Source organism: Enoplosus armatus, chromosome 5, assembly GCF_043641665.1.
Source record: "Enoplosus armatus isolate fEnoArm2 chromosome 5, fEnoArm2.hap1, whole genome shotgun sequence".
Lineage (NCBI taxonomy): Eukaryota > Metazoa > Chordata > Actinopteri > Centrarchiformes > Enoplosidae > Enoplosus > Enoplosus armatus.
The window spans coordinates 17,008,393-17,035,551 of record NC_092184.1 but is presented as its reverse complement, the minus strand read 5'-3'; the positions used below and the strand labels follow the sequence as shown (position 1 = coordinate 17,035,551).

The 27,159-nt window shown below is 42.5% G+C and overlaps 2 protein-coding genes across 2 annotated transcripts in view; both read left to right on the top strand.

Moving 5' to 3' along the window:
• Positions 1 to 16,593, top strand: part of LOC139285074 (F-BAR and double SH3 domains protein 2-like) — a 58,357-nt gene extending 41,764 nt beyond the window's left edge. The window contains exons 13-21 of the mRNA XM_070905518.1: positions 2,247 to 2,336; positions 2,634 to 2,696; positions 7,755 to 7,889; positions 8,222 to 8,305; positions 8,480 to 8,657; positions 9,679 to 9,896; positions 11,142 to 11,334; positions 11,449 to 11,537; positions 12,390 to 16,593. Of these exons, the coding sequence (XP_070761619.1) occupies positions 2,247 to 2,336; positions 2,634 to 2,696; positions 7,755 to 7,889; positions 8,222 to 8,305; positions 8,480 to 8,657; positions 9,679 to 9,896; positions 11,142 to 11,334; positions 11,449 to 11,537; positions 12,390 to 12,482 (1,143 nt within the window). The 3' untranslated portion in view covers positions 12,483 to 16,593. The remainder of the gene's footprint in view (positions 1 to 2,246; positions 2,337 to 2,633; positions 2,697 to 7,754; positions 7,890 to 8,221; positions 8,306 to 8,479; positions 8,658 to 9,678; positions 9,897 to 11,141; positions 11,335 to 11,448; positions 11,538 to 12,389) is intronic.
• Positions 16,594 to 16,852: 259 nt separating this feature from the next.
• LOC139285483 (NACHT and WD repeat domain-containing protein 2-like) lies at positions 16,853 to 26,923 on the top strand (the record flags this gene model as incomplete). Its single annotated transcript, XM_070906049.1, has 10 exons — positions 16,853 to 16,952; positions 17,070 to 17,158; positions 18,137 to 18,244; positions 18,909 to 19,106; positions 19,520 to 19,646; positions 19,722 to 19,870; positions 20,554 to 20,904; positions 21,234 to 21,335; positions 21,739 to 22,534; positions 23,470 to 26,923. Coding segments are annotated over 10 exons (5,148 nt in total), but the record flags the coding sequence as incomplete, so codon positions are not given.
• Between the last annotated feature and the right edge of the window lie 236 nt (positions 26,924 to 27,159).

The following is a 27,159-nucleotide window of genomic DNA, read 5'->3' as shown; positions in this document are numbered from 1 at the left end:
TATACGTATTATATATTCTTACATAAATTTTGTTTTGCTTTTGTATACAGTTTCCTGCACGTTTGCTTTTGTCTTTCCTCTCTCGCAGCATACTTTCAAATGCAGCAGAACTTCCATCATAAATTCCCCACAGTGATATTAGATGATTATTGGCCTCTTCTCTGCTGTTTTCCTCTTTCTAAGGAGTTCTTAGAGGATGAGAGAGTGAGAGCAGTTGAGGCTGTCTCCATACTAATGAGCTGCTCTCAAACTGGCTCCACCAGACAATCTGGCCTCATTAACACGTGGCATTGAAATCCTTTGACAGAAGATGCATCATGATAGAGACAAGATTGTGCTTCCAGACACTTTCCAGCAAAAGCAAACAAAACTAATAAGGAAAATTGATTGGAAGTATCTACTCATAAGCTTGGCACAATTTTAGTACCTTTGGGAAATATGTGGCAAATTTTTGGTTATTAAAACATGGTGCACGCATCGTGTCTATAAAACTGAAGGAAACAAACAGTTACTATACATACATCAGTCGTAATTGTTCAGTTTGATCCCACTGTGCCTCTGTATGTTTGACATTGTAACATCTCACACACAGTGTGTTGCTTCTTATGTTGTTTTAGTTTGTCGTTTCAAATGGATCTCACATAAATGTCATTGCTGTTCTCAACAAGTTCAGCTGTTGACAAGTTTTGAGCTCTGGCAAAAAGAATCTCCTGCTGCAGCACTTTTTAAAGAGCACCCAAATTCTTAACATTTTAACGGCTGCTTCCAAAAGGTGTTCCCATAATTCAGAATAATTCAGTATTATTTAGAGCCAGACAGCTGACTTTTCTTCCTGCAGTATCTCTCTGCCTGTCTATATCTCCGTCTATTTTTCTGTCTTCCTTTCTGTCTGTTTTATTGATTAGAGCTGCCCAGCTGGACTGTCTGAGTTATACAGTCCATCCACCAGTGGTCTGTACTCACACCGCTGGCTGCTTATTCTATTGACTTTAACTGAAGAGTGTGCTGCTGCACAGATAGCCATTGTTTTAACTTTTCTCCTCTTTGGTCTGGTATGTTTACAGTCCAACAGCAACAGCAGCAGCCAAGGCTGGTGCTTCCCTTTAGCATTGTTGGGTAAGGAAAAAAATGGAGGCACTTAAGGGGCTCAGTTCTTTATTGATCAAAGCCGGGAAGTCTGTCTTGACAGTGTGCTGTCTGACTACATGTCTCTGTGGGAGGGGGCTATGAGCTATCAATTTGCTCCGTCAGCATCGGTGAGAAAGGAAAGGAGAGGATCGCGAAAGAAGAAACGGATGAAAACGATGAGAGACAGCAGGAAAAAAAGAGAAACGATCAGAGATGAAAGAGAGTTGAGGAGGCGAGACATATTGAATGTAAATCTCAGGGGTTTCCCTGCTGGTGGTTAGAGCATCATCTTATTGTCTCATTAGGCAATAACACAGCACATGACCAGTGTTCACAGCTCATTAAAAGAAAGTACAGCAAGTTTTGATGTAAATGCCAGAGACTACAAGATGCAGATTCAACACTTTTTGGGGTGCAAATCCAGTTCACATCCTCACTCTGTCACTGAACTGTGCTGCTTGTGATCTAACACAGCTGAAAGGCCAAAAAATGTATGACAAGTAAAAGTCAGTCATAGTTTTTCCAGTGAAGATTTGATTTAAAGATGGCTATGAGGTTCAACTTGAGTAGTTTCATTATAATCCAATTATATATGAGATAAGGGGTCCCATCTGGGTGCTTACTGTAGATAGTTTAGAGTGATGCTTGCTAATAGCTAAATATATTGTTATTGACTTGTATTTGATTTGTTTCAGCATCATGGCTAAAAATATATAGATATTGTGTCTTTTCATCTGTCTAGTATAAGGGGCTAGTTTTTAGTCACTATTGACTAAATATAAAGCAAAACGTCTGACTGAAACCAAATTCAAACAATTGTAGTTCTAGTAATAAGGCTGGTACTCTTGACCCACAGGGAGACATTTTAGGCTTTCACCTCTGATTTAAATTGTAATATTTTACAACCTCTTATTCTCATAGCAGTGTCCACTCGTATCAGTCATGACAACAATTTACTCAGCAGATTAACTGCAGTGATATGGGCTCAGTGATTCTGTTATGTTTACTCCAGTGTCCATAATTAGGGCAGTCAAACAGGTGATTGATGCAAGAAAAACTATGTGGGCCAGTGATATTTTTGATGTTCTTAACATTCCTAAACTCTTCTCTCTCAAAAGACAATAAAGTTAAAAGCTGAGGCTCGGTTGGACCTTCTGCGGCAAGTGGGGGTTGCTGTGGATACCTGGCTGAAGAGCGCTATGAACCAGGTGTGTTTTGTCTGTGATTGTTGGAGAAGGTGTGTACCTATACTATACATATGTGTGTGTGTAAGCCTGATGATACATGTTTGTGAGTTCATTCATACAAGCGACTGTGTGTGTATTCAAATCCTATCACGCATGAATTCCAGTTTTTGTTGTGCCGTGTGTGTGTGTGTGTGTGTGTGTGTGTGTGTGTGTGTGTGTGTGTGTGTGTGTGTGTGTGTGTGTGTGAGTGAGTGTGAGTGAGTGTGCCTGTTTGCAATTTGTGTATAAACCTCCCCAATCTCTCTGTGCATGCTGTAGGTGATGGAGGAGCTGGAGAATGAACGTTGGGCCAGCTACACTTCCCACGATCCCTCACTGTCGGTGAGACACCTCCCCTCACTGTGCGTGCATTGCTGCTTTCTTGCCAAGCCAGCAGAACTCGTCCTGTTTTCACAAAAACAGAACGTTTATAAATGAAATTTGGAAACATTGGAGGAATTAATGAACAACAAAAATGTAAACATAACATAAACCCTGATGTGACTGCCACTATGCTAATTCATAAATATGTACATTACATGCATAAATGATTTTTGTCTGCAAGTTTCAGCAGTTTTTGACTTGGCTTGGAAGTTGCAAATCTCACACCTACAAATCAGAAGTAGACAAGCACTTTCTCACCACACAACATAAGTCGTAGCTGATTTGTGTTGCACGCATGGTCGCTTACCTTTTTCAAATGAGCACCACTGAATGGTGTCACTGTGTGTTAGTCAAATACTGTATATACTATTGGATCATCTGTCTCCACTACAGTTTTTCTTCTTACGCTACACAAACACTGCACTCAATTCAGCCCACTCAAAAATGTAATTTTAAACTCAAAAGTAAGGAACTGACTCACAATCATAGACTTTCCATTCTTTATGATTTCATTATAAGTGAAAACCACCCGGCTGGAACAGTTCTCCTGACAAATCACTTCCTGATGATGTAAATTGTAAGATAATTGACCTCAGCCCTGCTGCCTAATCATCTGTCACGCCACTTACAGACTCTTAAAACGCCCCACTTCCCCATTGGAATACTGATGTAGTCCTCGCACAACTCTCAGTTTTTATTTCATGACCTCTTGCTGTAATAGCAAGATAGACTGAGTCCAGATCTGAAGCCTGAAGGGACATTTTTTGTTTATCATCTCATTGTTGTGTGTACATACTGTATGCATGTCAGGGAGGAGGAGTTGGACTCCAGGTAGTTCCACATCCCCCTTTCCTCATTATTGGCAGCAGTAGGTTGTAATTTTCCCTACCCTATACAGCCTTCCACCACATTTTGGGAAATACACTTACTCACTTTCTTGGTGAGAGTTTGATGAGAAGATTGATACAACTCTCTGTTGATACGCTAAATATGTAGCTAAAGGTGGGAGCCAGTTAGCTTAGCTTAGCACAAAGGCTAGAAACAGGGGAAAACAGCTAGCCTGGTTCTGTAAAGTAAAAAAGCTCACTAATGATACAGCGTGTTAATTACTGAGCTGTAGAGGTGCTGGTGAGCGGATTTTGTTACTTTTGGATAGAGCCAGGCTAGCTGTTTCCCTTTGTTTCAAGTCTTTATGCTAAGCTAAGCTAAGTTAACCGGCTGCTGGTGGTAGCTGCATATTTACCAGACCATGCCAATAATTTAGAACTATTCCTTTAAATTCATTTTAAAATGACTGCTTTTCCCAGATGGGGGCCTCTCACGATAAATATGCCTTTGCTGATGCCAAGGGCTTTTAATGTCCCTGATGAGTTTAGTTGATATTTTTCTTAAAATTACATTTGATAAAACTCACATGCCAAACTTAATGTAGCCTTTAATTATGCACAATCAATAATGCTGTGCCCTTGAGTGTCTATGTGACTGGATGTGTACGTGAGTTATGGATGTTTATGTGCATTTATGTTTGTGCATTCGTGTGTTTGTCTCTTCCATGGGATGTACGGAGAGGAGAGTGTACGTCTGTGACTAGGATTGTAATCCCATGCGGGACTTTGTGGGGAGACGTGTGTGGGTATGTGTGTGTCTGTCTGTCAACAGGACTAAACATAGTCGTCACTTGACACTCTGCTCACATGATGTTGCAGCTCACAGCTAACACCAGAGAGAAAGAGAGAGAGATACTGGGTGTGAGAAAGGGAGAGAAAGTCTGGGGAAAATGGGGGAGAGCCATCTAGGAAGAGATAAATGGAGAGAAGGATGGATGATAGAAGGAGATGTGTAGTGAAAGAGGGAGTGTTAGAGAGACAATAATGAGAGAGTCAGCTGAGAAGAAGAAGAGGTGGTGTGATGTGGAGGAGAGGTGAGGAGGGAGTGGCGTCAGAGTGATAATGTTGAAGTAAAATTGGATGCAGAGGTGCGAGAGAGACGGGGGGATTGTGAGAAACTGATGTACTCAACATAGAAGAATATAGTATAGCCACAGCATACTGTAAAACAACAAAAATTGAATTGGCATGTTTGCACAGACAGAATGGTGACCAAAACAAAGAACTGCATTTAGATTTGATCCAAGCCAAACTATTCAAACGTCTGACACAATACTTCATTACCTGCAAGTAGTTGGTAATGTTATGTACATTTTTCAGATTCTGCCTATACATCCTTTGGGCATGTGTGGGCAAGTTTTCTTTCAACTTTCCATTGCCTTATTTATAAGATAAATCAGTCTGAGGCTGGAGTTGCAGAAAACTCCTCCATCTGGCATGGGTGTCATTAAAAGAACAGGCAGGAGGCACATTAAGTATTCAGGCATTTTGACAGCAGTTCAATAGCCTTTGATTTTATTTGTGGTGTACCGGTGCCTTAAGAGACTGACAGCGGCAGAGTGAGAGGGATTATAATAACAAGTTGCAACAAAGGAAATGTAGAGAGAGAGATGAAGAAGGAGAGGGGAAACAGTAGGAGCGATTGTTAACAGCAGTTTGCTGATTAGGAAGAGGTCAAGAAGTGGCTGATGGTCAGAGAGAGAAAAAAGGATGGATGGATTGTGAATAATAATCTGCAGAGGAGAGCGCAGAAGAACAATGAGAGCGGGGAGCAGGCATTTCCCTCAGCCCTTTCTTCATCCCACTCTACTTTATTACTACGACTATGAAATACTGTAAGCCATGAGCCCTCAAGTCCTTCAGGCCGCCACTGCCTTCATTATAATATCACTTTCACGGTTATTACTTCCAGGACCAATAAAAACGGCCGTTGGTCTGCATCTCAGCTGTACAGTTGGTGTATACACCAAGATGTATTTTTGGTGATATTTTATTGGGTTATTACTGAAATACATGCCAGTGATTTTACGTCGGGGATGAAATGGAATTGGCCCCGAGGCAGTGAAGTGTACTTTTAAATCAACGCGGTAAAGTGGATAAGAGTGAAGTAACACATCAAACATGCAGCCAACAAAAATATGTCCTTGCCGCCAAAACTCAAAATATTGAACTGGACATCCAGTTGTTCTCAATCACCATCCATCATAAGTACCATCATGTCAAGTGCCATCACTGCACAGGTAGAACTGGAAAATGATTTGTTACGTCTAGGGAAATTAATTAAGGAAGCCTATACCAGCTGCTAACAGTTACCCTCCTTATTTGAGTGTACAGATTCTGTATGTAGCAGTAGTGTGTGTAACTTGCACACTATTTATTACCCTAAAAAATTCCCACAGTTGAATAAAAACAGTAGTGTGATGACCCAACATGATGATGATTAAAATGGTTAAATTGCCTGTTAGATAGGGAGTTGTGAAGGAGGGAGTCATTTCTGACAGATCTGGTTGCAACTTTATGGAACTTTCTTGTCTGTTTTAAACTCAAGGACTAACACAACAGCTAAACATTATTTTTAACCATACTTGCAAAACATGGCTCCAGGAATGTCCCCCTGTTGCAATGTTGTTTTGTGGTCCAGACTTACTGTAAATATCTTAATATCTACTTGATGGACTGGCAGAAGAGACATTTATGGTCCCCAGAGATCCCCTGACTTTTCCTGGAGGGACACCATGAGGTTGACTTGGTTTTTAGGAAAATTGTTCTAGAACTACAGAATGGAATTTGGTACACACGTTCATGGTCAACTCAGGATGACTCGTAATAACTTTGGTGGTTCCTTAACTTTTCCTCCAGCACCATTATCAGGACAACATCATTTGTCCAACGTTGGTTTATGACCAAATACCTGCGAAACGAATCACATTCCCACCGTCCTCAGCTGTACCTGCTAAAAATCAGCATGTTAGCATTGTCATTGTGAGCATATTAACATAAAACACAGCATTACATTTTACATTTTATATTATGTTTATGTCTGTAAAGCTGATGAACAGAAAACACATTTTTTAAGAAAAGCAAAAAACATGGAACATGTAAGTATTTCAGTTGTAAGAGTCTTTAGTAGCTGTGATAAGAGTGTGTTCATTTTTTATTAGTGAACACCTTAGGACCACACCTGAAGATTATTATTTCCCTAGAGAATAGATTTGTATGTCCAGGAGACCAATGTGGGATATCAACCCATATACAAAACACACATCTGTTTTGTTCTGCACCTGTGTAGAGTTTACTGTGTCAACAGAAATCTGATGACTAAACACAATGACTTAGGAATGGATAAACACACACACACACACACACACACACACACACTATTGTTATGGTCAGCTCAGCTTGCTGTGTGTGATGGATCTTTCTACCAGCTAGATCACATGACCTTCATATAAGCCAGTGAAATTCTCATGGAACAAAAGAGGGAGGGGCTGGATCATATGAAACATTAGTCCCTTTACACCTGTCTCTAAAAGCTGTAGCACTCGCACTGAGCAGGACAGAGACACTCAGGCAGGAAGAAAAGGTAAGCAAAGCATTGCTGTAGATTAAACCGTGACGCTAGCGCAGAGAGAGTGCAAACACACAGGAAGAGGGGGGTGAGGTAACAAGTGAAAGTCTGTCTTTGTTAAACAGACAGACCTTGCAGCTGGTGAACAAAATGCACAGCAAGAGTGTAAAAGGCAAACAAGAAGGTTAATAGGAGAGGACAGGAAGGAAGGAGGCTGTAGATACCAGCCAACACAGGCAGAGATAGACCAACAACATAACAAGTCACCTGGCAGGGCTTCACATCGGGACATCAGTGGTGAGAGCCAGAAGGTTTGAACTGCGTCTATCTAGCCAAACTTCACAGATATACATATTTTTTGTGTATTTTGGCTGAATGTGTAATTTATGATTGACTTCATACAGAAACAACATTTCTTCTGTATTTGGACTTTTTGTTTATTTGATCTGGAGTACAAGAGTGTGTTTTTTTTTACTCTGGAGCTTTAGAGGTGACCGGAGCTTTCCTTATTTGTCCTTGTAGTTATCAGAGGTTTTATCTGGCTGTGTTTGTGTGTTAAAGGGCACAGTGGACTTGGAGCGTGAGGAGGGAGAGGAGTGTGAAGAGAATATGGAGGTTTTTGACGACAGCAGCTCCAGTCCTTCGGGAACCCTCCGAAACTACCCGCTAACCTGCAAAGTCCTGTACTCGTACAAGGTATAAACCAACACACACACACACACACACACACACACACACACACACAGAGTTACCCTCTGCAGTTACATGGTCACACACCTACACATATCAAATGTCTGCAGCTACCTGCTCAACCACAACACACACCATCACACATAATCACATGCATCTATGTATGCACTGAAACAAGCTGAATGTCAGTATTGCATTTATAGAAAGTGTGAAATGCTGACTTTTTTTTAGCATTTTAAAATCCTCCCCCTCCCTTTCTTATTCCCTATTTTTCTTGTTCTCATTCTCACTCCCTCTCTTTCTCCGTCTTTAACACTGTCGGTGTGTCTATCCCGCAGGCCTCGCAGCCGGATGAGTTAACTATTGATGAACAGGAGATGTTGGAGGTCATTGAGGATGGAGACATGGAGGACTGGGTCAAGGTGCACATATACACACACATGTGGCAGCATTATCTCATGAGCTCTGTGTTTTGTGTCCTTGTATGGTTTCTTGGTGTCGGTGTAGGTTTTCATGTTGCCTTTGTGAATGCACTTCGTGTGTGTGTGTGTGTGTGTGTGTGTGTGTGTGTGTGTGTGTGTGTGTGTGTTTTCCAGGCTCGCAATAAAACAGGTCATGTGGGTTACGTCCCAGAGAAATACCTGCAGTTCCCGACCTCCAACAGTCTGCTGAGCATGCTCCAGTCTCTGGCTACACTCGATGCCCGATCACACACCTCTTCCAATTCCACCGAGCCAGAGCTGCACTCCAACTGCATCAACGGAGACGCTAACAGTAAGTAGGCTGTAAACCAAGCAAATGGTAAATTATTCTTTGAAATGAATTAATTAAACTGCATGCCAGGGGTTTGAGTAAAACAAGCTAGTTCCAGTTGTACTAGTCTAAATGAGTTTCTTTCCTCTCATAATGAGGTTATTATGTGCCGCTGATTAAAGCATATTTCTCTTTACTGCTCTGCTGGAGTTGCTCTGTATCCAGCTGTAAGCAACGCTCATTTTGCAAAGTAGGGTGTTATTGGAATAAGCAGGATACCTTGCTGGGTAAAACAAGGTAAAAGAAACAGAAACAAAGAGCAAAGCAGTTAGTCTAAAACAGAACAAAACACCAGTGGTTGAAACTGCAGGCCAGTTTAATAAAATGCTTTGTCACAAACATTAACTCTCTTTGTACCCTCTCTCTTTTATGTCTGCAACACTATTGGTAGTATCCACACACACACACTTTGGGCGCTGAAGGTCTATATGCAGTCAGCATACAGATAGTTCATCAGTCAAGAGGCATAATGGACTGTGTCCGTTAGATCTATCAGCAGGGCAGAGATCCAGTGCGAACATCACCAGGCTTGTTGGGCTGCATCTATCTGAATGACGAGACAGACATCTAACTTAATTGTCTCGTGTTCATGGTACCTGATTGGTCAAAACAAGAAGGTGAAACAGCCTCATGAAAGCAAGTCTTTGCTGTAGTTAAAAATCTTGGACAGTCATGTTCATGTTCTTTCTTCTTCCTTCCTAACCTGCCGTCTTTGCAGCCTTCTTTCTTCTTCTCCGTCCTCCCGCCTTCATTGTAATGCTATGTGTCTGCTCCACCTGAACACTTGGACATGAGGAAATTCTGTCACCTAATTATTATTGCAGTTACGTCTTTATGTCCTCTCTGTATCTCCCTCTCTCCAGCGGCGTGCACCATTCTCTTTATGACCGCGAGGGCTAGCCAGACAAGGAACTACATCTCCCCAAGCATAATTATTCCTCCTGTGCATCTCTTAATGCCTTCTCTTCCTTTCTCTCTGCAGCGATGTATGTCCGTGCACTTTATGACTACGAGGGCCAGGCGGACGAGGAGCTCTCCTTTTCTGAGGGAGCTGTAATCCGCCTGTTGAGCCGCGACACTCAGACAGACGACGGCTTCTGGGAGGGGGAGCTCAACGGACGGGTGGGCGTCTTCCCCTCCGTGTTGGTAGAAGACTTCACTGAGAATGGGACCAGTGGAGGAGGGTCGGGCGACATACAGGTATGGTTATGCATGCAGACACAGGGATAAGTCTCACAGATAATAAGTCAGGGGTAGGTGACACAAGCAATCTTAGACACATGTAACTTTGTGGGAAAGCATAGAAAAGAAGATTTAAACTGGAGACACACTCCCACTTTAGTAACACATACATTCAGCGAATCACTCTTGAGGAGCTGGAAATGTGGTCTTATCAGTCTTTCCTCAGGGCAGAAATACCAAGGATAAAGTGTACTCTACAGTTCCACTTTCCACCCCCTCTCCCCTCCCTTCCTGGCTGTTGTCCAGTGGATCTATCAGCAGGGCAGAGATCACAAACAGTGGATCAGAACTGCCGTGTTCCTGCGGCGCTCTGATAAAAACCCAGCGCTGCAATCACAGAAAGAGGTCTTATCTGTGGCACAGAGAGCTGCCCTATTAGAGGTTCAGCAACAGGAAGGATACAGCCTCTCCCTTCCTAAAGAAAAATGTAGACATAACACACACCACAACAACTCGTAAAGTCTTTTAAGTCATATGTGAGGAAGATTGGTAAAACATCTGAATTCTCTGGATTGCTGCCACAGAAAAAGTCAAGTTGTATGTAGCGGCACTTCAAACTAGTAAACCAGCAATATTTCTGAAAGATATTCCTTATAGTGTTCCTCATGTTGCACTAAAGACCTATATCCTAAAGCTCCTCTAATCAATATTTTTACATAAACAATGGATGAAATCACTATAATGTCAAAGAGGGACAGAGGCTTCTAGGGACAAACCCACAGAATTATCACCCGACTCCTCAGCTCTGTGAAACCCACTGTACTGTGCAGTTAGCGACTAGCTGGTGAACAAAGTGGAGCATTTAGCAGAGCCAGATATTGCCCTCAGGAAGTGGTAGAGACCAATAACAGAGCTAAAAGGAGAGTGAATATTGGACTTGCATTTGTCAGATGGACAGAAACACGACTCCAACTTAATGCTAATGGGGCTCTGTGTCTGCTGGATGTGTAACTTGGCAACTGTTTGCTAACACATCAGCCACATTAACTTCATAAGGTGATAATGTGATCATGTTGTGTTTATAGCTTGTGCGCTGCCCCCAAGTGGCCAAAACATTTAAGTAGGTGTAAGGATCTGTAGATAAGCAATTTCTCAGATACTTACGAGACTTCTAATTTATTCATTATTAATTGCAGGTGCACAGTTATTATTCCAGGATCACAGATCAGTGATGTATTTCTCTATTTCTGTCCCTTTCTCTAGATTTCTCCGTCTCTGAAGTTGCCATCTTCTCTGCCACCACTTCCGCTGTATGACCAACCTCCCATCAGCCCTTTCACCAGCCCCGAGACCTCCACCCCGCCTCCTCTCCCACGCTCACCCTCCACCGCACTCAATGGGGAGCACAAGCCTCCACCTCCCACCTCATCTCACAAGGGACCGCTATCCACCCACAGTAAGACACACACACGCACAGAAGACGGTTTGTGTGTAGTTGAATCCATCCAAGAGGTCATTGTGGCTTTTTACTGTATTAGAAGTCTCCCCCTCTCTCTCTCTCTCTCTGTAGATCAAAGCTCTGGCAGGAGTCCAGTGTCTCCAGGATTTCCTCAGCCACTGAGATTCACCCCTGAAGGAGGCCCCGGCAAACTACGACCTGTTAGTGTAAAACTTACTCAACAAGTGTGTTTTGTGTATAAGGCGTTTATGCTTTTGTTGTCAGTATTTTATGACAATAAAACTGTAATGACTAGTTTGATGGGGCCAACACTGTTTTCCTCACAGTTTCTTTTGACACATGATTTCAGATTCACAAAGCGAAATCATATAATAACTTCTGTCATGAAAGGCGAAATTGTCTGACACACTAAATATTCGATAGGCTGCTTTTGTGTAAGATAAGAAGGTAAATAGATAAGAAGGGGTTGATCTGTGACTTTTACACATGTTGAAGATTTTTATTACATTATATTTTGGGATATGTATGACAGACTTTTTTCCTGCAAGGTGTTTTGTCAAGTTCATGAAATGAGTCACACAAAAACTGCATGTGTAACATTAGAAACATTGTGTGTTTTCCTTTGTCTTATATGATAGCAGACTGAATATCTTTGGGTTTTGGAGACGCCACCCTGGGCTGTAGGAAATTATAATTGATGTTTGTCTCTATTGTCCTCCTTTTTTAAATACCAAACACAATTAATCAACAAGGAAAATAATTTAGTTTTTTCTTAAATGTAAATGTTAGTGTCGATTAAAGTGTATGGCCAGTGAATCCCAATTATGATTTCCATTCAGAATAATGTGTTTTTAAAAAAAGGCTCTAAAGTAGAGAATAAACATTACTTACTTTCTTGAGATAAAAGGTTTGTGTCCCACAACAGGAAACGATGCTGTGATGCTGTTTGTCAAATAAGGAAAAGTAGGACATCTCTGTTATGGCCTTCACAATAGTTTTCCTCACTTTCCCTTTTTTTTCTTAAATTTACATTCACTATATGTTTCTTGCAGGTGCGAGCTGCTCCTCCTCCACCCAAACAGCACTCCCGCCGACAGCAAGAGAAGAGCGACAAGACGGAGGAGGTGGAGATCACACTGGTGTGACAGACAGACAAGCTGGCAGGCGGTTACAGAGACAGACAAAATAAAAACAGATGACAGACATGCGTATCCTACAGGCTGGGGAACTGAACTGAACTGCTCTGAACTGAAGTCAACTTGAATAAAGTGATGTGAAGTAAACCGAACTGAACCACGTCCGATGCCCCCGGCCTCTCCGCCTCTCCTCAGAGCAGAGAGAGGGGATGAAGGCAGAGTATCCAATTAAATAATCTCCGTATTAGCTTCCTAATGAAGTGCAGCAGTAGCCGCCCCCACGTCCCTCTCCGCCCTCCCCCCGTCCTTCCATTCTTGCCTTAAAACTTCACCTCATTGGGCAGCAAACCCGAGCATACTGAAGAGGAGGAAGAGGAGGAAGAATGTTTAGAGAGGGGGAGTGTGTGGGAAGATTGATGATGGGTTTTGCAAGTTTTTTTCATGTTAAGCTTACATTGAGATGTAGGCAGTTTATCTCTCTGCGCAGGAAGATCATTCTGCTACGTTAGAGAAATTTCACTCTTTCCACTCGCTTGCTAACAAATAATAATGAAACATGAGAAAAGTTATGGAGCCCTGAAACTGACAAAATGTAGGAAAGAGTTATAAGACAGGTCCAAAATATAACTGAATAAGATAGAAAAGAATAGAAAGAAAAATGTAAATGGGTTGTAAAAAGAAAAGTAAAGCTTCTTTTGCCTCAACTCATTTCCAATTCCTCTTATGCATATAACACATAAGAAAGAGAAAATTAGCTTATATTTGGAGCAATGGAGAGGGCTATGTGGCTAGCTAGCTTAACTGAAAACACTGGTAGATACACTGAGCACCAGCCTTTTCAGCTAGCTACCTAGCTGAAGCTAACTGTCTTCATCACTCTACACCAGCCAGTGCATGTTATGTTAATCATCCATATACTGTACTGCTGTAGCATCATTGTATAAACCCTGCTAACAGGAGCTAAAGCATTTTAGCCTGCAAGCTAACGCTAACACAAAGCAAGATCGCTAGACTTTGGAGCTTTTGAATTAAGTTTATTTGAGATTTTGAGAAAAGAGAATCATCCTCCCTCAACATCTACACAATGTTGAGGATTAAATAATGAAGTCTTACTTCCATTGCGGTCCTCGACAGAGACAAGAGAAATGCACTTGAAGAAGTGCGTCTCTGAAGTCTTAACTTCCAAGTAGGGTAGCAGTGTAGCAAGTAGCTTGCTGGCTAAAATGCTTTGGCTACCATTACAAGAGTTCATACACTACTGCTACAGCACTATGCAGTACTGATATGGATGATTAATATTAGGTGCAGTATCTGGTGTAGTTTTATGCCAAAAGTCAGCAAGCTAAAAAGGCATGTGCTTAGTGCGTTTAGCCAGCAGTGTTTCAGGTAAGCTAGCTGGCCACACACTCCTGTGGCATAAGGACAATGGGGAATTTGGGGAAAATAAGCAATAGATCAATTGTTCAATGTGCGACCAAAAAAATAGATTAATTAATGAGTTGAAAAGTAAAATGAGGTAATGAAAGATTGATAGAAGAGTAAAATAAGTTTTAATGTATTTTATGAGTTATAGTTTCGACTTATCTGATACCTTTTACTATAGTTTGAGTGTCGGGGCTCCATAAAAAGTAAGCTTTATGAGAGTGAATAAGTATAAAACTTGCCGAACGTGTCATGATTTGGATTGCAGTTAGGGTTTCAAGTAAATGGACAGAGAAACTGGGTGGTGTGTGGACGCAGTGTCCCCCCTCGCCAGCCCTTCCCTCGCCATATATAGTCCTTATCATCCTACGTATTCAATGTGTATTAGTACAGTACATTACTGTTGTCATAGGAATGGTATGCACAGCGTTTCATATAGACTTAACTCAGCTGAATGGAATACCATGTCTGATATGTAGTGGAAGTTTTATCCTCATCTTATACTGAAAGGGCATTGTAAATACAGTATGGAGGAGAGATGAAAGAAGGGAGGGGAGGAGAGGATGAAAGAACGAGAGAGAAAAAGGAGGCTGGATCCTCCCCTCTGCTCTTTTCTCACCCTCTCCTCCCACCCTCCCTTTCTTTCCCTCCCTCTTTTCTCTAATGTCTGTTCTGTCCATTGGCAGTTGAATCGGTGGCTTTCATATACACACATACAGTTACATTATATTACGCACACATTGCTATATCCTCTCTCATTCTGTGACGCTCTGTGTGTTTGTATCACTGATTGGTTCGGGAGGAGGCCGGTGGTGCTTTCAAAGGCACTGAAATAGTTTGTATTCACTATGTGGTGACAAAGAAATTTATTTGAGACGATATAGACACTGATATATATCATATTCGGGGTCAGGAGTTTTTATTGATCACAGAATGAACTGTATAGCTTTTATCCCTACAGATCATATCTCCTCTCACATTGATTTTGTTCACCTATGACATATATCCGTGTTTAGTTGACATGCATTACATTCGCAGGTGTTATTTTTTTCTCTGTTTCCTTGCCAAGCAGCTCCATCACATCACTATGTGAGTCTCAACATCTCAACTTTGATTAACTGTGGTGGAAACAGACAACAAAAGAGATCAGAGGACAGAACTAGCAAACAACATTCAAATGGAGCTAAGTACAATTCTGTCACATTGTGTTTTTTTACTCAAAGTAAATAAATCTTTTCCCCCTTAAATACCCTACAAGCCTTTAAAACTCCTTGCCTAAAGGGCAACGTAGCACTTTTATTTATTTGTACCTTCCCTGGAAAGTAGCAGTACCTTAACACAGCATCAGGATGGAGAGAAGAGACTCCGATGAATCACTGCAGTTTAATACAGAAGTCAGAGTTATTCTTTTCATTCTGATTCTGTGATGGATCCTTTTTATTTCAGTGTGACTGATGATTTATTTTTTATTTTTTTATTTTCCACTCTTCCAAAGAGATGGAGAAGTAATTGTGGACAATGTAAATTGGTGTTTTCCTTAACTTATAAAAACAAACAAACAAAAAAAAAGATCATAGAGACGGATGTTTTGAATGAAGACTTGGAAAGAATGTGATTTTTTTGGGGGGTCTTGAGAAAGGCCTGGCTGTTTGCATGTGTGATTGTTTAAAGGAGAAAGGAGGGATTTTGATCGAATCTGTGTTTGAAAGATGTAGAGACGTGTCCCAGTTCCCTCCTACGTATTTATTTTAACCAGAGAGAGCGTTCACACTGAATACATTTCAGAATAAAACTATGGATTCTAAATTTGCTTCATTTTTGAGTGTTTTGGTGTTGATGGACGAGATTGTCCCAAAATGCAACACACAAGAAAAGAGGGAGCTCCTCACAGCTGGAGACAACGAAAAACTTATTGTGCCCTGTTGTGAGCTCCAGAAATATGACGTAAGAATAAAGACTGTTTTGCTCTCTCTTTGTTGAGGATATTATCAGTTGTGCTCCAAAGTTGCAGTGTTTCCTGTTGGTACACAACTGTAAAGTATGAAGAGTATGAAGATTATAAATATGTAGTATGGAGTTGGGGCACAGCTTGAGGCTTCTTGTAAGACGTCCTCTAAAGTCCTGATTTTTTTTTTTTTGCATCAGCTTTTAAAAACAACATTTGTGTAGATCCAAACCGCTGCTCCTCTGCTGTTGTAGGAACTGGTGTCGACTCGAACGGCAGCCTCTCCTGGAGCTCCCTGAGATCTTATTTATGATGTTTTCAAACTTGTTTTCAAGTTTATGGTTTACAGCAGCCACAGAACTTCTCAACATAAAAGCTCAATCAGTCTATCAAATGTAAAATGTATGACTTTTTGTTGCCAGTTGCCACTTTGAACACGATTATATCCCTTTTTTAAGAGTCCCTTTGGCCCGCTACAGTGTTTAATTATTGGGTATGGGCCTGTTTTTGGTTTTTATGTATTATTATATTCTTTTATTTTTCATCCTTCGATTTGGAGCAGCTGCACAGCTGCTGCTGTTAACAATGTGGTGGAACAACTGGCCTTCTCTCTCTTCACAGACTGTTGCCGTGATGACAGTAATGAGAACAGGTGCAAAAGTCTTTCTGCATATTATTATCAGCTGTACAAAAAACAAAGTTTGTATTTATTGTGTACAAATGTTAATTAATAAAAAAAATATTGAAAAGTTGTTTCTGAGTTATTCTGTTTTTGTTTGTGTGTGTGTGTGTGTCTTGTGTGGTGTAGACTTAGTTCACTAGAAGTGGGTGTGTTCACGATAACACACTCCATAAACACCCGAGGCCAGACTTTTCCTGAGTGGAGCAGGAGGAGAAGCGAGAAACAGCAGCGCAGAGGAGAAGCAGCAGCTGTGAACTTTTTATTTGGGTCATTGGAAATGTTCATGCCAAAAGTTTTCTCCCCTTCCTCTTCCTTATTTTAACATATTGATTTGGCGTGCGCTCCAGAGGAAAGCAAATGGACCGGTCTCCTCCAGAGTCCACCTGCAGCTCGTCCTGTGTGAAACTCTATCTGTGCTCCAACCCAGAGGGTATGTAGGTGACTCGTTATACTAATGTATGTCCATAAATTTGAAAAGGCTAATGCTGTATGTGACTGTATGTGTTTCTGTGAATAGAGGTGTATGTTGTGTTCATGCTCTGTATAGACAGCGTGGTGGAGCGCAGAGCTCTGAGAGAGAGTGTGTTCCCTAAACTTAGAGAGCACTGTAGACACACACTGGGACTGGATGTCAGGGTGAGTACACAGTTATCTTTCTCTCAATCCTGCATAGGAAACAGCTCAGTGATCATTGTTGTTACTACTTTTAAAGGTGCTACTTTTACATCCTCTCTGCCGTTTGACACCATAAACGTAAACCAGCTGAGGCAGGACGCAGGCGCTGTCGAAGCTACATTTAAACACGTGTAGCAAGATCTGTGACAGAAGTTTGGATTTAAGCTACAGAAAGTTGCAGTGACGTGTCCCTTTATTCTCCTAACCCGATGATCCGCTGAAATGTGTTGAAATGTGTCTCAAAGTAATAAAATGTCTGAATCCATGTCATATCCATATCATGTCGAACTTTGTCTCAACTTTTCATTAACAATTAATTGCTGAACATGAGTTTGTTTAATTCATAAAATCCTAAATATAGTTCATATCAGAGGTGAAACATGAATTAAAGTCACGGTTTTGTCTGACCAACAGTCAAAAAACCCAACATCCATTTACAATGTGTAATCAAACTATTCCGAACGGCTGCAGCCAGCAAATTAATGGAGACCTTGTTCCTCCATGGAAGAGCATCAAGACTCGCTGCCAACAGGGGAATACAAAGGCAATATTATTCAGTGGCGTGTGTGTGTGTGTGTGTGTGTGTGTGTGTGTGTCCTTTATTCTTTCACAACATCCCCCTGAGGGCATTCCTGTAAAAGTGCACTCAATTCTGCTCAACTTTGCAGCCTAATTGAATTTGACAAAAAAGAAGAGAGAGACGAGCAGCTGTAACGCGACTCTGTGCGTTAGTTTGCGCATTGTTCCGTCTCTTTTCAGCTGCATGTGTAATTAGAAAGACGGAGGAATATATCGTATGTCACTCAGCCCAGTTGTTATTACACCTCACTGTGTGCTTTCCATAAACTGATTATCAGTCATCTCTCCTCGAGATTGTTTTAACCATTGTGTGTGTGTGTGTGTGTGTGTGTGTGTGTGTGCGTGTGTGTGTGTGTGTAGGTGATAGACCCATTTGAGTCCAGTGATCCCAGTCGTTGGCCAGATGAACACACCAGACAGCAGCTGATTAAAGATTGCAGAGGGAGATCAGCAGGACCTTTTTTACTGGTAAATGAATCACCAGGATTATGTAGCCAGGAGAGCACAGTAGCACAGCACGCCTCCGGCTCTACAGGAGAGTTACACTGTTTAAACATATTCAATTAAATGACAGTAGGAGTATTGAGCGACCAGCAGACCAGGACTCTGTGTACTAACTATCAGCTGCTGTTAAGTCAGTCCCAGATGAATCTTCAGGTTTCTTGTATTATGTTGTATCTGGGGGTCGGACACAATATCCTGTAACTGAGAAGTCACAGCTTCAATACCCACAACTACAACTTAGCTATCTGAGCCTGTAGCACTGTCAGATCACTGTTTAAGCAGCTTAACAAAAAAAAAGACAATTTCAACCACAAGTAATGTGAATATCACTATCCAGTATCACAGAGGTGTTTCTGATATTGCACACAACCACTGAATCTGATCAATCAAGTAATTATTATTATTATAATTAATAATAATTATTATTATTAGTATTAATCAAGCAGAGTAAAGGGACACACATCCCAGTCTTTTCCAGATGCTGCACATATTGAAAAAAAAAAAAGCAAAATAAGTCGCTCTAAAAGCTTTCTAAATCCAGAAACACCTGTACAAGCGTGTACTTATCAGTACTAAACGATGCATCCCATGCTGCTGTTCCTTTTGTATCCACATGGTGGTGCTGCAGGCTCTGGTAGGACATCAGTATGGCGCAGCCAGTCTGCCCCCTCAGGTGGAGGTGTCAGAGTATCAGCTGCTGCTGCAGGAGAGCCAGCGGGCGGGCATCAGCACCCAGGAGCTGGAGAGGGTGTACCAGAGGGACGAGAACACCACCCCTCCCTCCTACTGGCTGAGACCTCCACACAGACTCACCTGCCGTCGTCAGGTGATCACACTCACCCTCAGACCCTCATGACTGATCTTTTCATTTATTACTGTCTTCATTCAGATTAAATCATACAAACAGGGAGTATGTTTGTCCAAGTACAGCTGCTAATTAAATGTGAGTACAAATTATGATTAGAGCTCTTATCGAGCAAAACGTATGAATGAAAGAGGTCTTTAAATATGTTACAAAATTAAATTTCCCACAGAAATAAGGCTCTTTTTTTATTCATAAAACCATATTAAACATTAAGAAACATACATAAGTATTTAATAATCCCATCTGTCCTCCAGCATTCACAGTCTATATATCAGATAATCATGTAATTCTATGTATGTGATCATAATATAGAAATGATCTGCCTTACTGTTAGACTGTGGTGCTGTTTTCTAAGAAGCATCTTAACTGTTAAGGAGGAAGAGGAGATCAAGATGAAGGCTAAAGAAGAAGAGCTGAGGAAGGTGTTTCAGACCTCTGTGAATCTGTGTGTCCACAACGGTCTCATGACCCCACAGAGAGCGAACAGCTACTACAGATCAGGTGAGAGACACGTGTTTTTTGGCTCAATGTTGAAGTGTAAGTTATTAATGCCTGCTTCGCTGCTTCTTTCTCCAGCCCTCGACGCAGATCTGCGATTCGCTCTGGACAACCGCCCTGATGACGAGATCATCGGACGCTGCCTGGTTTACGTCCACAAGGTCGTCAACGTTAAAGGGGAGAGAGAGAAGAGGCAGATGAAGACACGACTTCAGCCACAGTCAGAGGTGAGAGTCATCCCTCACTGTCTCGTGAGCAGTGATTTATTTGTTAGTACACCGCTCTGCCGCCACTCATCCATGAGGCACATACATTATAGTGTGACGTTTTTCACATGCCCACTTATACAAAGTGAAAAAATGATTCCTGAACTGATACATCACCATTATTTGTTTTGTTTGTGTTCTTGTTTTCTTATATTTTTGAAGGAAAACATGTTTCTAACAGCTGAACACGTGGCCTCCTGCTCCGGCCTGTCAGAAACCAAAGTTTTGTTTTTACAGAAGGAACAACGCACATGTTCATAGTTCAAAAGAAGTTTACGTGAAACATTAGTTAACTTAAGCTACTAAATCAACTTTGTAAACTAATATAAACATCCAAGACGAATAAGTTAGATTCAAGTAAATGTGATTTTAACATTAACATGGAAAATGTTTATTAGTAGTTCCTGACAGAGAAACCATAGAGATGCATCTCTCACATATCTAGGTTTTATATCCTTTGCTTGCATAAAAACAATTAATGTCATGTTTTATAAACGACAGGTATTTTTTTTTGTAGTACACTAGAAATAGCTAAATATGAAATACATTCTTCATTTACTTCCGATGCAGATTGTACCCACAGAAAGTGGGTAAAAAATGATAAATAAATAAATAAATAAATATTCCATATCCTGTATTTTCAGGCTGCTGCCTTTGACCTGCGGTCAACACCCACTGATGGACAATTATTATCAGAGCTCTCAGACAACTTCCTCCCTGGTCTCATCACTTCCTCCCAGCTTCTTGTCTACACCTCCACCACAGAGTGTGACCGTCGCCATGGTTACACGACAGCCAGGAGGCGGGGCTATGCTGAGTCTCTGTGCCAGCAGGTGTACTCTGACCTCGTGGGGTTGATTGACAACATGAACGTCTCAGAAACCAGTGAAGTCTCTCAGCTTGGCGGTGCTTTGGCGCGAGAGCAGGCTGAGCAGGAGCAGCTGTGTGACATCCTGTCCCGATTTTATGACGTCATTCGGCCAGAAGAGGAAAAGGTCAGGATGAAGGTGTTTGTCTGGATGGTTTCTAAAGACAAGGCATTAAAATGTTGTTGTTTTTTTAACTGCTTATGGTGTAGATATGGACACATGAAGGATTAACAGCTGAGGAAGATTAAAAACAAAGTTTGCTGCGTGGCACGTACTGATTAATGGATAAAAACATTCATGTTACAATTCATGTTACAATTCATGGCTGTCTCTTTTTTTTTTTTCACATCATGGATATTTTCTGATCTATTTTCTCTGTGTTGTGACACTCTGATGAAACTTGATGCCGATAATTTCAGCACTGAATCACTATCTTACTTTTCATTTGTTTCTAGGTCAGAGCCTATGTGGAGCAGAGGGAACCACAGCGCCCACTAGTGGTGACAGGAGGACCGTGTACAGGGAAAGCCGTTCTGCTGGCACACTGCGCTCAACAGGCAAGTGGCCCAGTCCTTTTCCACCTTTTCAGGAACTCCAAACAGTAAAATACATGCTACAAACAGATGGTAGAGCTACAAAATTAGAAAAATAAATGACAGAAAATTAGTTTGCAACTGTTTTGATAATCAGACGAAAAGGTAATTTCTTCAATTCAGTGGTTCTAGCCTCTCAAATAATCCTCTAGTTGGGTTTTGGACTCTTGGAAAGAAAGGAAAAAAGAAATTTGATTACATCCCTTTGGGTTTTGTGAAATGGTGATGGACAATGAGACGAATCAACCAACAAATAAATAAAACAGGTTCAAACAGACCCACAGGCAAAGCAAAGCATATAAGACATTTGCATTGTGAGACTACGTGGTCTTGATAACGTGAACAAGTGCTCTGTCTCTCTCCACAGATAAAGTCTTGGCTACCAGACTGCGATCCTGTGGTGATCACTTATTTCTGCAACCTGTCAATCAACCCTTCCCCAAAGCAACTGTTGTCGAGCCTGTGTTATCAAATTGCGGGTAGATATGACGGCGAATTTTCCTCTGAGCAGAATCCCAGCGACCTGGACAATCCCAGTTGTATCACTAACCTCAGAGACAACAATTCCAACTGTAGCCCGACATCAAATCTGGATCCTCACCGTGAACCCACCACAAGAGAGCATGTTTCTGCCTATAACCAAGACCTTAATACCGTACCATGCCCAGATCCCAGAGGACCTAGCTCTGGCATCATAAAACCTGACATCTGTCTGTCTGAGCTTAAAGAACGTCTCTCTTCCCTCCTCTCCCTCTTACCTTCTACTAAACAGCCTCTAGTTCTAATCCTCGATGGCCTGGATCACATCAAAAACAACTTTGGACCTCAAATTATTGAGAGCCTCCCCTCCCCCCTTCCTCCCAGCGTCAAACTCATCCTCGCAGTCTCCTCCAACCGAACACAAGTTCTGCAAGCCATCAGCCCACAAAGAAGTCCACCTCGCTGTGTGTCCGAGAGCAGTGAGAAGAAGTCAGGATATGTGTGTGTGCAGCTGGGACCGGTGGACAGGAAACAGTGTGTGAAGATGTTGGCGTCACTGCTGAGCAGTTCAGGGAGGACGGTGACATCAGGACAGCAGGCGCTGGTGAACCAGGCGCTGACTTCTTGTTGTCTGACCCTCTACGCTCGACTCCTGCACCTGCACACCTCGCTCTGGCACTCTGGTACGACTAATACAGTAAACAAAGAGACAGATTCTTCAGGGATAAGGCTGGTGATATTCTACATTTTTATAGTCAACAAATCCCATGAAAAGACCAAAACCAACAACGCCCAGTACCCAGCATGTGGTACTGTAGTCTTTCCTACTGAACATGTAAATCTTTAAAAAACTTTTCCTAAAACAGCCGGAGACTGTAGTTTTTAGCAAGTGTTACTCAAACAGGAGTAAATAGTGCAATTATTGGGGACTATTTTCAGCTTTTGTGTGCTTGTGCAGAGGTTCCTTACGTGGGTACCAAGGCACTCTGGATGGGCAAGATTTGTTTCACATTTTCATATTAAGTTTTCAAACACATTACAAAGTATTTGCAGAATTAAAAAGGAGAAGAATTAAACATCTAAATCACGATATTAAAAACCCTGTTACATATGCGGTTATGATGTGGCCAAGACGGTTGTCATAGTAATGCAACACAGTTTCTGGCCAGCTTTATGTGGAGAGGGAAAGCTGGCTGCCCCACATAATGCCTCATCTGCAGGACAAAATATGTCAAATACAGCAATGGTGCCAAATAAGTTCAAGAGACATCGCAAGAAAAACTCTTTAGCCAAAAAGATATTGAACCCATATCAAGCTCCAGTGAGTATTTACAACAATGTATGTGTATTTACACCATGCACTGATGTGTGTAGTCATTAGTGTGTTTTTAATAGTTTCTGGACAACAATGCAAGTCTATGGCACAGAGGAATAAGCTATATCAGACTTTGGACACACAAGCAATAGTTTGTACATTGTATTTTGATTTTGGTCTTTTCTTGGAATTTGTGATTTTGGAATTTTTTGACAATATAAAAACACTTCACCAGACATATCCTTTAAAATTATTACACCACATTTCTCTTCTTCTGCCCCTATTTTCTTCCCTCACCATCAGATTCAGATGTGACTGAGTCGTCTCTCCCTGATGGCATCCATTCATCTATTTCTGCGCTGCTGTACCACCTCGAGCAGAAACATGGCTCCTCTACTGTGGCTCGTGCCGCCTCCTACCTCACCCTCTCCAGGACTGGGCTCACTGAGGCCGAGCTTGCTGATCTGCTGACCAGTGATGGCGAGGTGTTGTCTGAGTATGTTCAGCAGGGTGAGAGGCCTCCCTCCAATACGAGGGTCCCGCAAATCTACGTGGAGAGACTTCTATTGGATTTGAGGAGGTTTCTCATTCGTCGGACAGTTGCAGGGTCACATGTTTTGTTCTGGGTGAGCAGGCATTTCAAGCTGGTAGTGGCTAAGAGGTATTTAGGCACTCGTGAGGTGAGGAGGGAGATTCATTCAGCAATGGCCGACTATTTCAAGGATACCACCCACATGGAAATATTCATAGACAGGCAGCCATCCAGCCAGCCGTTTGTCTTCGCCTCTTCCTCCAAAGAGGTTGGTCGAGTGAGCTTGAGGAAGGTCTTAGAATTGCCGCATCACTTGCAAGAAAGTGACAAATGGGAGGAGTTGGAGCGTGGGCTGTTAATGTCTTCGGGGTTTCACCAGGCTATGGTTCGAGCAGGACTCCTGGGAGATCTGGTGGCCATGCTGGAGGGTGAGGAGGGGTCATCCCACTTCCGTTTTTCAAGGGAAAGAGGACTCCTAGCAAGCATATTGAAGTCTTGTGCTTGCTTACTGCAGAGCTCACCGCTGCAGCTGCCCACAGTGATGGAGATGAGCCTCCTCCCTTATCTGGAGGTCTTTCCTGTGCTGGAAGGTTATGTCAGAGAGATCAGACAGGAGAGGAGGAAAAGAGGAAGCGGATTAGGAGTGGCGCTTTGCCCTGCTCCCTCCTCTGTTCCCTCAATTCAGCATTTAAAGTGTGATGCCAAAACAAAGACCGCTTGTGTTACAGAAGCAGCCGGAACAGAGTGTGGGATTGTAGCAGAGATCATGGATGACGGTACGGCTTGGTTTTGGAAAGGCTCCGGGTGTGATGTAGCCAAACTATCACTGAGCTGTGAGCAGAAGGAGCTGAAGTTTGCAGGAGTGAGGAGTAGCGGCCAATACATGCTGCTTTCCACACAATGCAACAAGCTTTTCTTGTGGGAAGTGGCAGGTCCAGAAATGTTTCTACAGGTTAGGGACCCTTTGAAAACAGAGTTTGAACCAGAGTCAAGCCAACAAACACCAAGCAAAATTGAGGGGTTTGTTGCATGTCAGAAAAAGTTATTTATATGGTGGAAAGATGAGAGTTTTGTGAGTGTCTTTGATGTCTCCAGTGAGACCTTGACTCATCTCCAGTGTCAGAGCTGTGTGACCTGTTTGGTTTGCTCCTCGAATGGCTTTTACATGTACTGTGGGCAGGAGGAAGGCACAGTGTCCGTATTTGACACCAGCACCTGCAGTCTCCTCGGCACCTGTTCCAGCTCGAACCACATCGCGGTTACATCAGTGATCGTCTGTGAAGATAAGTGGGAAATGGCATGTGTTGACAGGACAGGGAATGTAACCCTATGGGATGTGGCCGCCAAAACGCAACCACCCAGACTTGTCAAAGAAAGCTTTACTGGGGGTAAAACTAATAATGTCCTCAATACAGATTACTCAGATGAAATTGGCTCTTTATTGGTGTGTCAATCTCACCAGGTTACACTGTGGGATACATGTGACTGGGAGCTGTGGGACCAGTTCTTGGCTCCGCAAGGGAGGGCCTTCACTCAAGCTGTGCTCTCCCAAGAGGGCCACCTTTTCCTGGCTTTGTTAGACACCTGTCCCGTGGTCTTGGTGTGGAGGGTCAACGCAGGGGAGTGTGTTCTCTCCTTAGAAGCAAACAAGCAGCCTTGTACGCTCCTCAAAACGGCCTCGGATGTCATTTGTGTCACTCATGCCGGCTGCCTCTCAGTGTGGGACTCTGAGACGATAGACGCTGCAGCTGCAGCTCCGAAAATGGGGTGTGGGGTGAAAGAAGTGGTGGTTGAACAAACAGGGGAGTGGTTCTACACCACTGACGGTTCAGAGACGGTGTGGAGATGGAGATTAGCAACGGCACTTCCTCATGCTAACTTCCTACATGATGGTCCTGTGGAGAAACTGCGCCTTTCTCCGGATAACATCCACCTTGTGACACTCTCAGCAGGGGAGATCTACGTTTGGCAGACAGAAACAGGTGAGAACATCCTGCGTATGAGTGGCAGCAGAGCGACAGACATCCTGATCACCCCTAATAGTAACTGTGGCGTGAGTATTTCTGAGCGACACTTGTCTCGGGTTTGGAAGCTGGCACATGGGAGCATTGTGTGCAGCATACACCTGCACCTGTCTGACGCCCAGGTGTCGTCCGAAAGCACCTTCCTTATTGGCCGTCGCCATGGAGACCTGTTAGCTGCCAGTCTATGGTCGGGCTCAATCAGCAAGCGTTTCTCCTGCGCGGCAAGCTCAGAGCACGTAGTTGCTTTCCGCACGCTTTCAGAGCACCCAGACTTTGTGGTGGTGATGGCTGCCTCAGGGGCAGTGTACACTTGGAAAGTAGCAGAGGAGACGGTGTGCAGGCACTTTCAACTGCCTCATACGTTTCACTGTCAGCCACAAGACTTCCACATGTCCTCCGATGGGAGCTGCGCCCTGCTGTCCACTGATAATGAAGCCATCAACCTCTTGGACCTGTCTCGGGTCAGACTGTGCTCATTCAAGGCTGAAGGTCCAGTCATTAAAGCTTGTTTGGATAAAAGTGGACGCTATGCTGCCTGCATATCCTGCCCCAGCACCCTGGAGAGGAGCTGTGTCCGTTGCCTGCATGCGAGGCCCGTCCTCACAGTTGTGCGACTCGCCGACGGGGAAAGAATAGGAAACGTGTGTCTGCCTAAGAATCCGTTGACTCTGGTTGTGTGTGAGCAGCAGCAGTGTGTGTTTGTGGGCTTTGAGGACGGGTCTGTAGGTGTTTACTCTGTTTTAGATGTCACAAGAAACTGGGAGGAGTCGGGCGGTTGCAGAGAAAATGTGAAGGGTCAGTTGAAGCAATGCCCCTTTGACAGAGCCCCATTCAGATGGTTACCCCTAGCAACCCCAAATATCACATGGCCTTAAGATTATCATACACTGTTGTAGGACTGTGTTTTTAAAATGCAGAAATGTGATAGCACACAAAGAATATGTATAATAAGTGTATATAAATAAAAATACTGCCTGTGATAGATTGTTTCTAAGCATCATGGTGGTGATGATGATGATGATGATGATGATGATACACCTCACAGCTGAAAAATGAACCCAGCTTCTACCTGAGTTTCATTTCTGTGGAAACAAAACCAATAACTGACCCGTTTGTGCCACATCTACTGCATGTATTGTGATCCCAGAAATCATCTTGGGACATTTTGTTTGTAATAAAATAATTTGGTGTAAGTGCCTCATTTATATCCCTGTTTCTGAATTAAAAAGCTTAGCCTACATCACATTTTGTGTTTGAATGATAGATTGAGAAATGATAACGTATCGCGTCTGTAAATCGTTTCAGGAAACCTAAATCGAAAAATGTCACACATACTCTTATTGCAGATATATGAAGTTGTGCTGTACGACAGTAAGGGCGAGTAGCATTTCCTTCATAGAGCTCAAAACATCAAAAGTGATTTTTGAAAAACGGGAG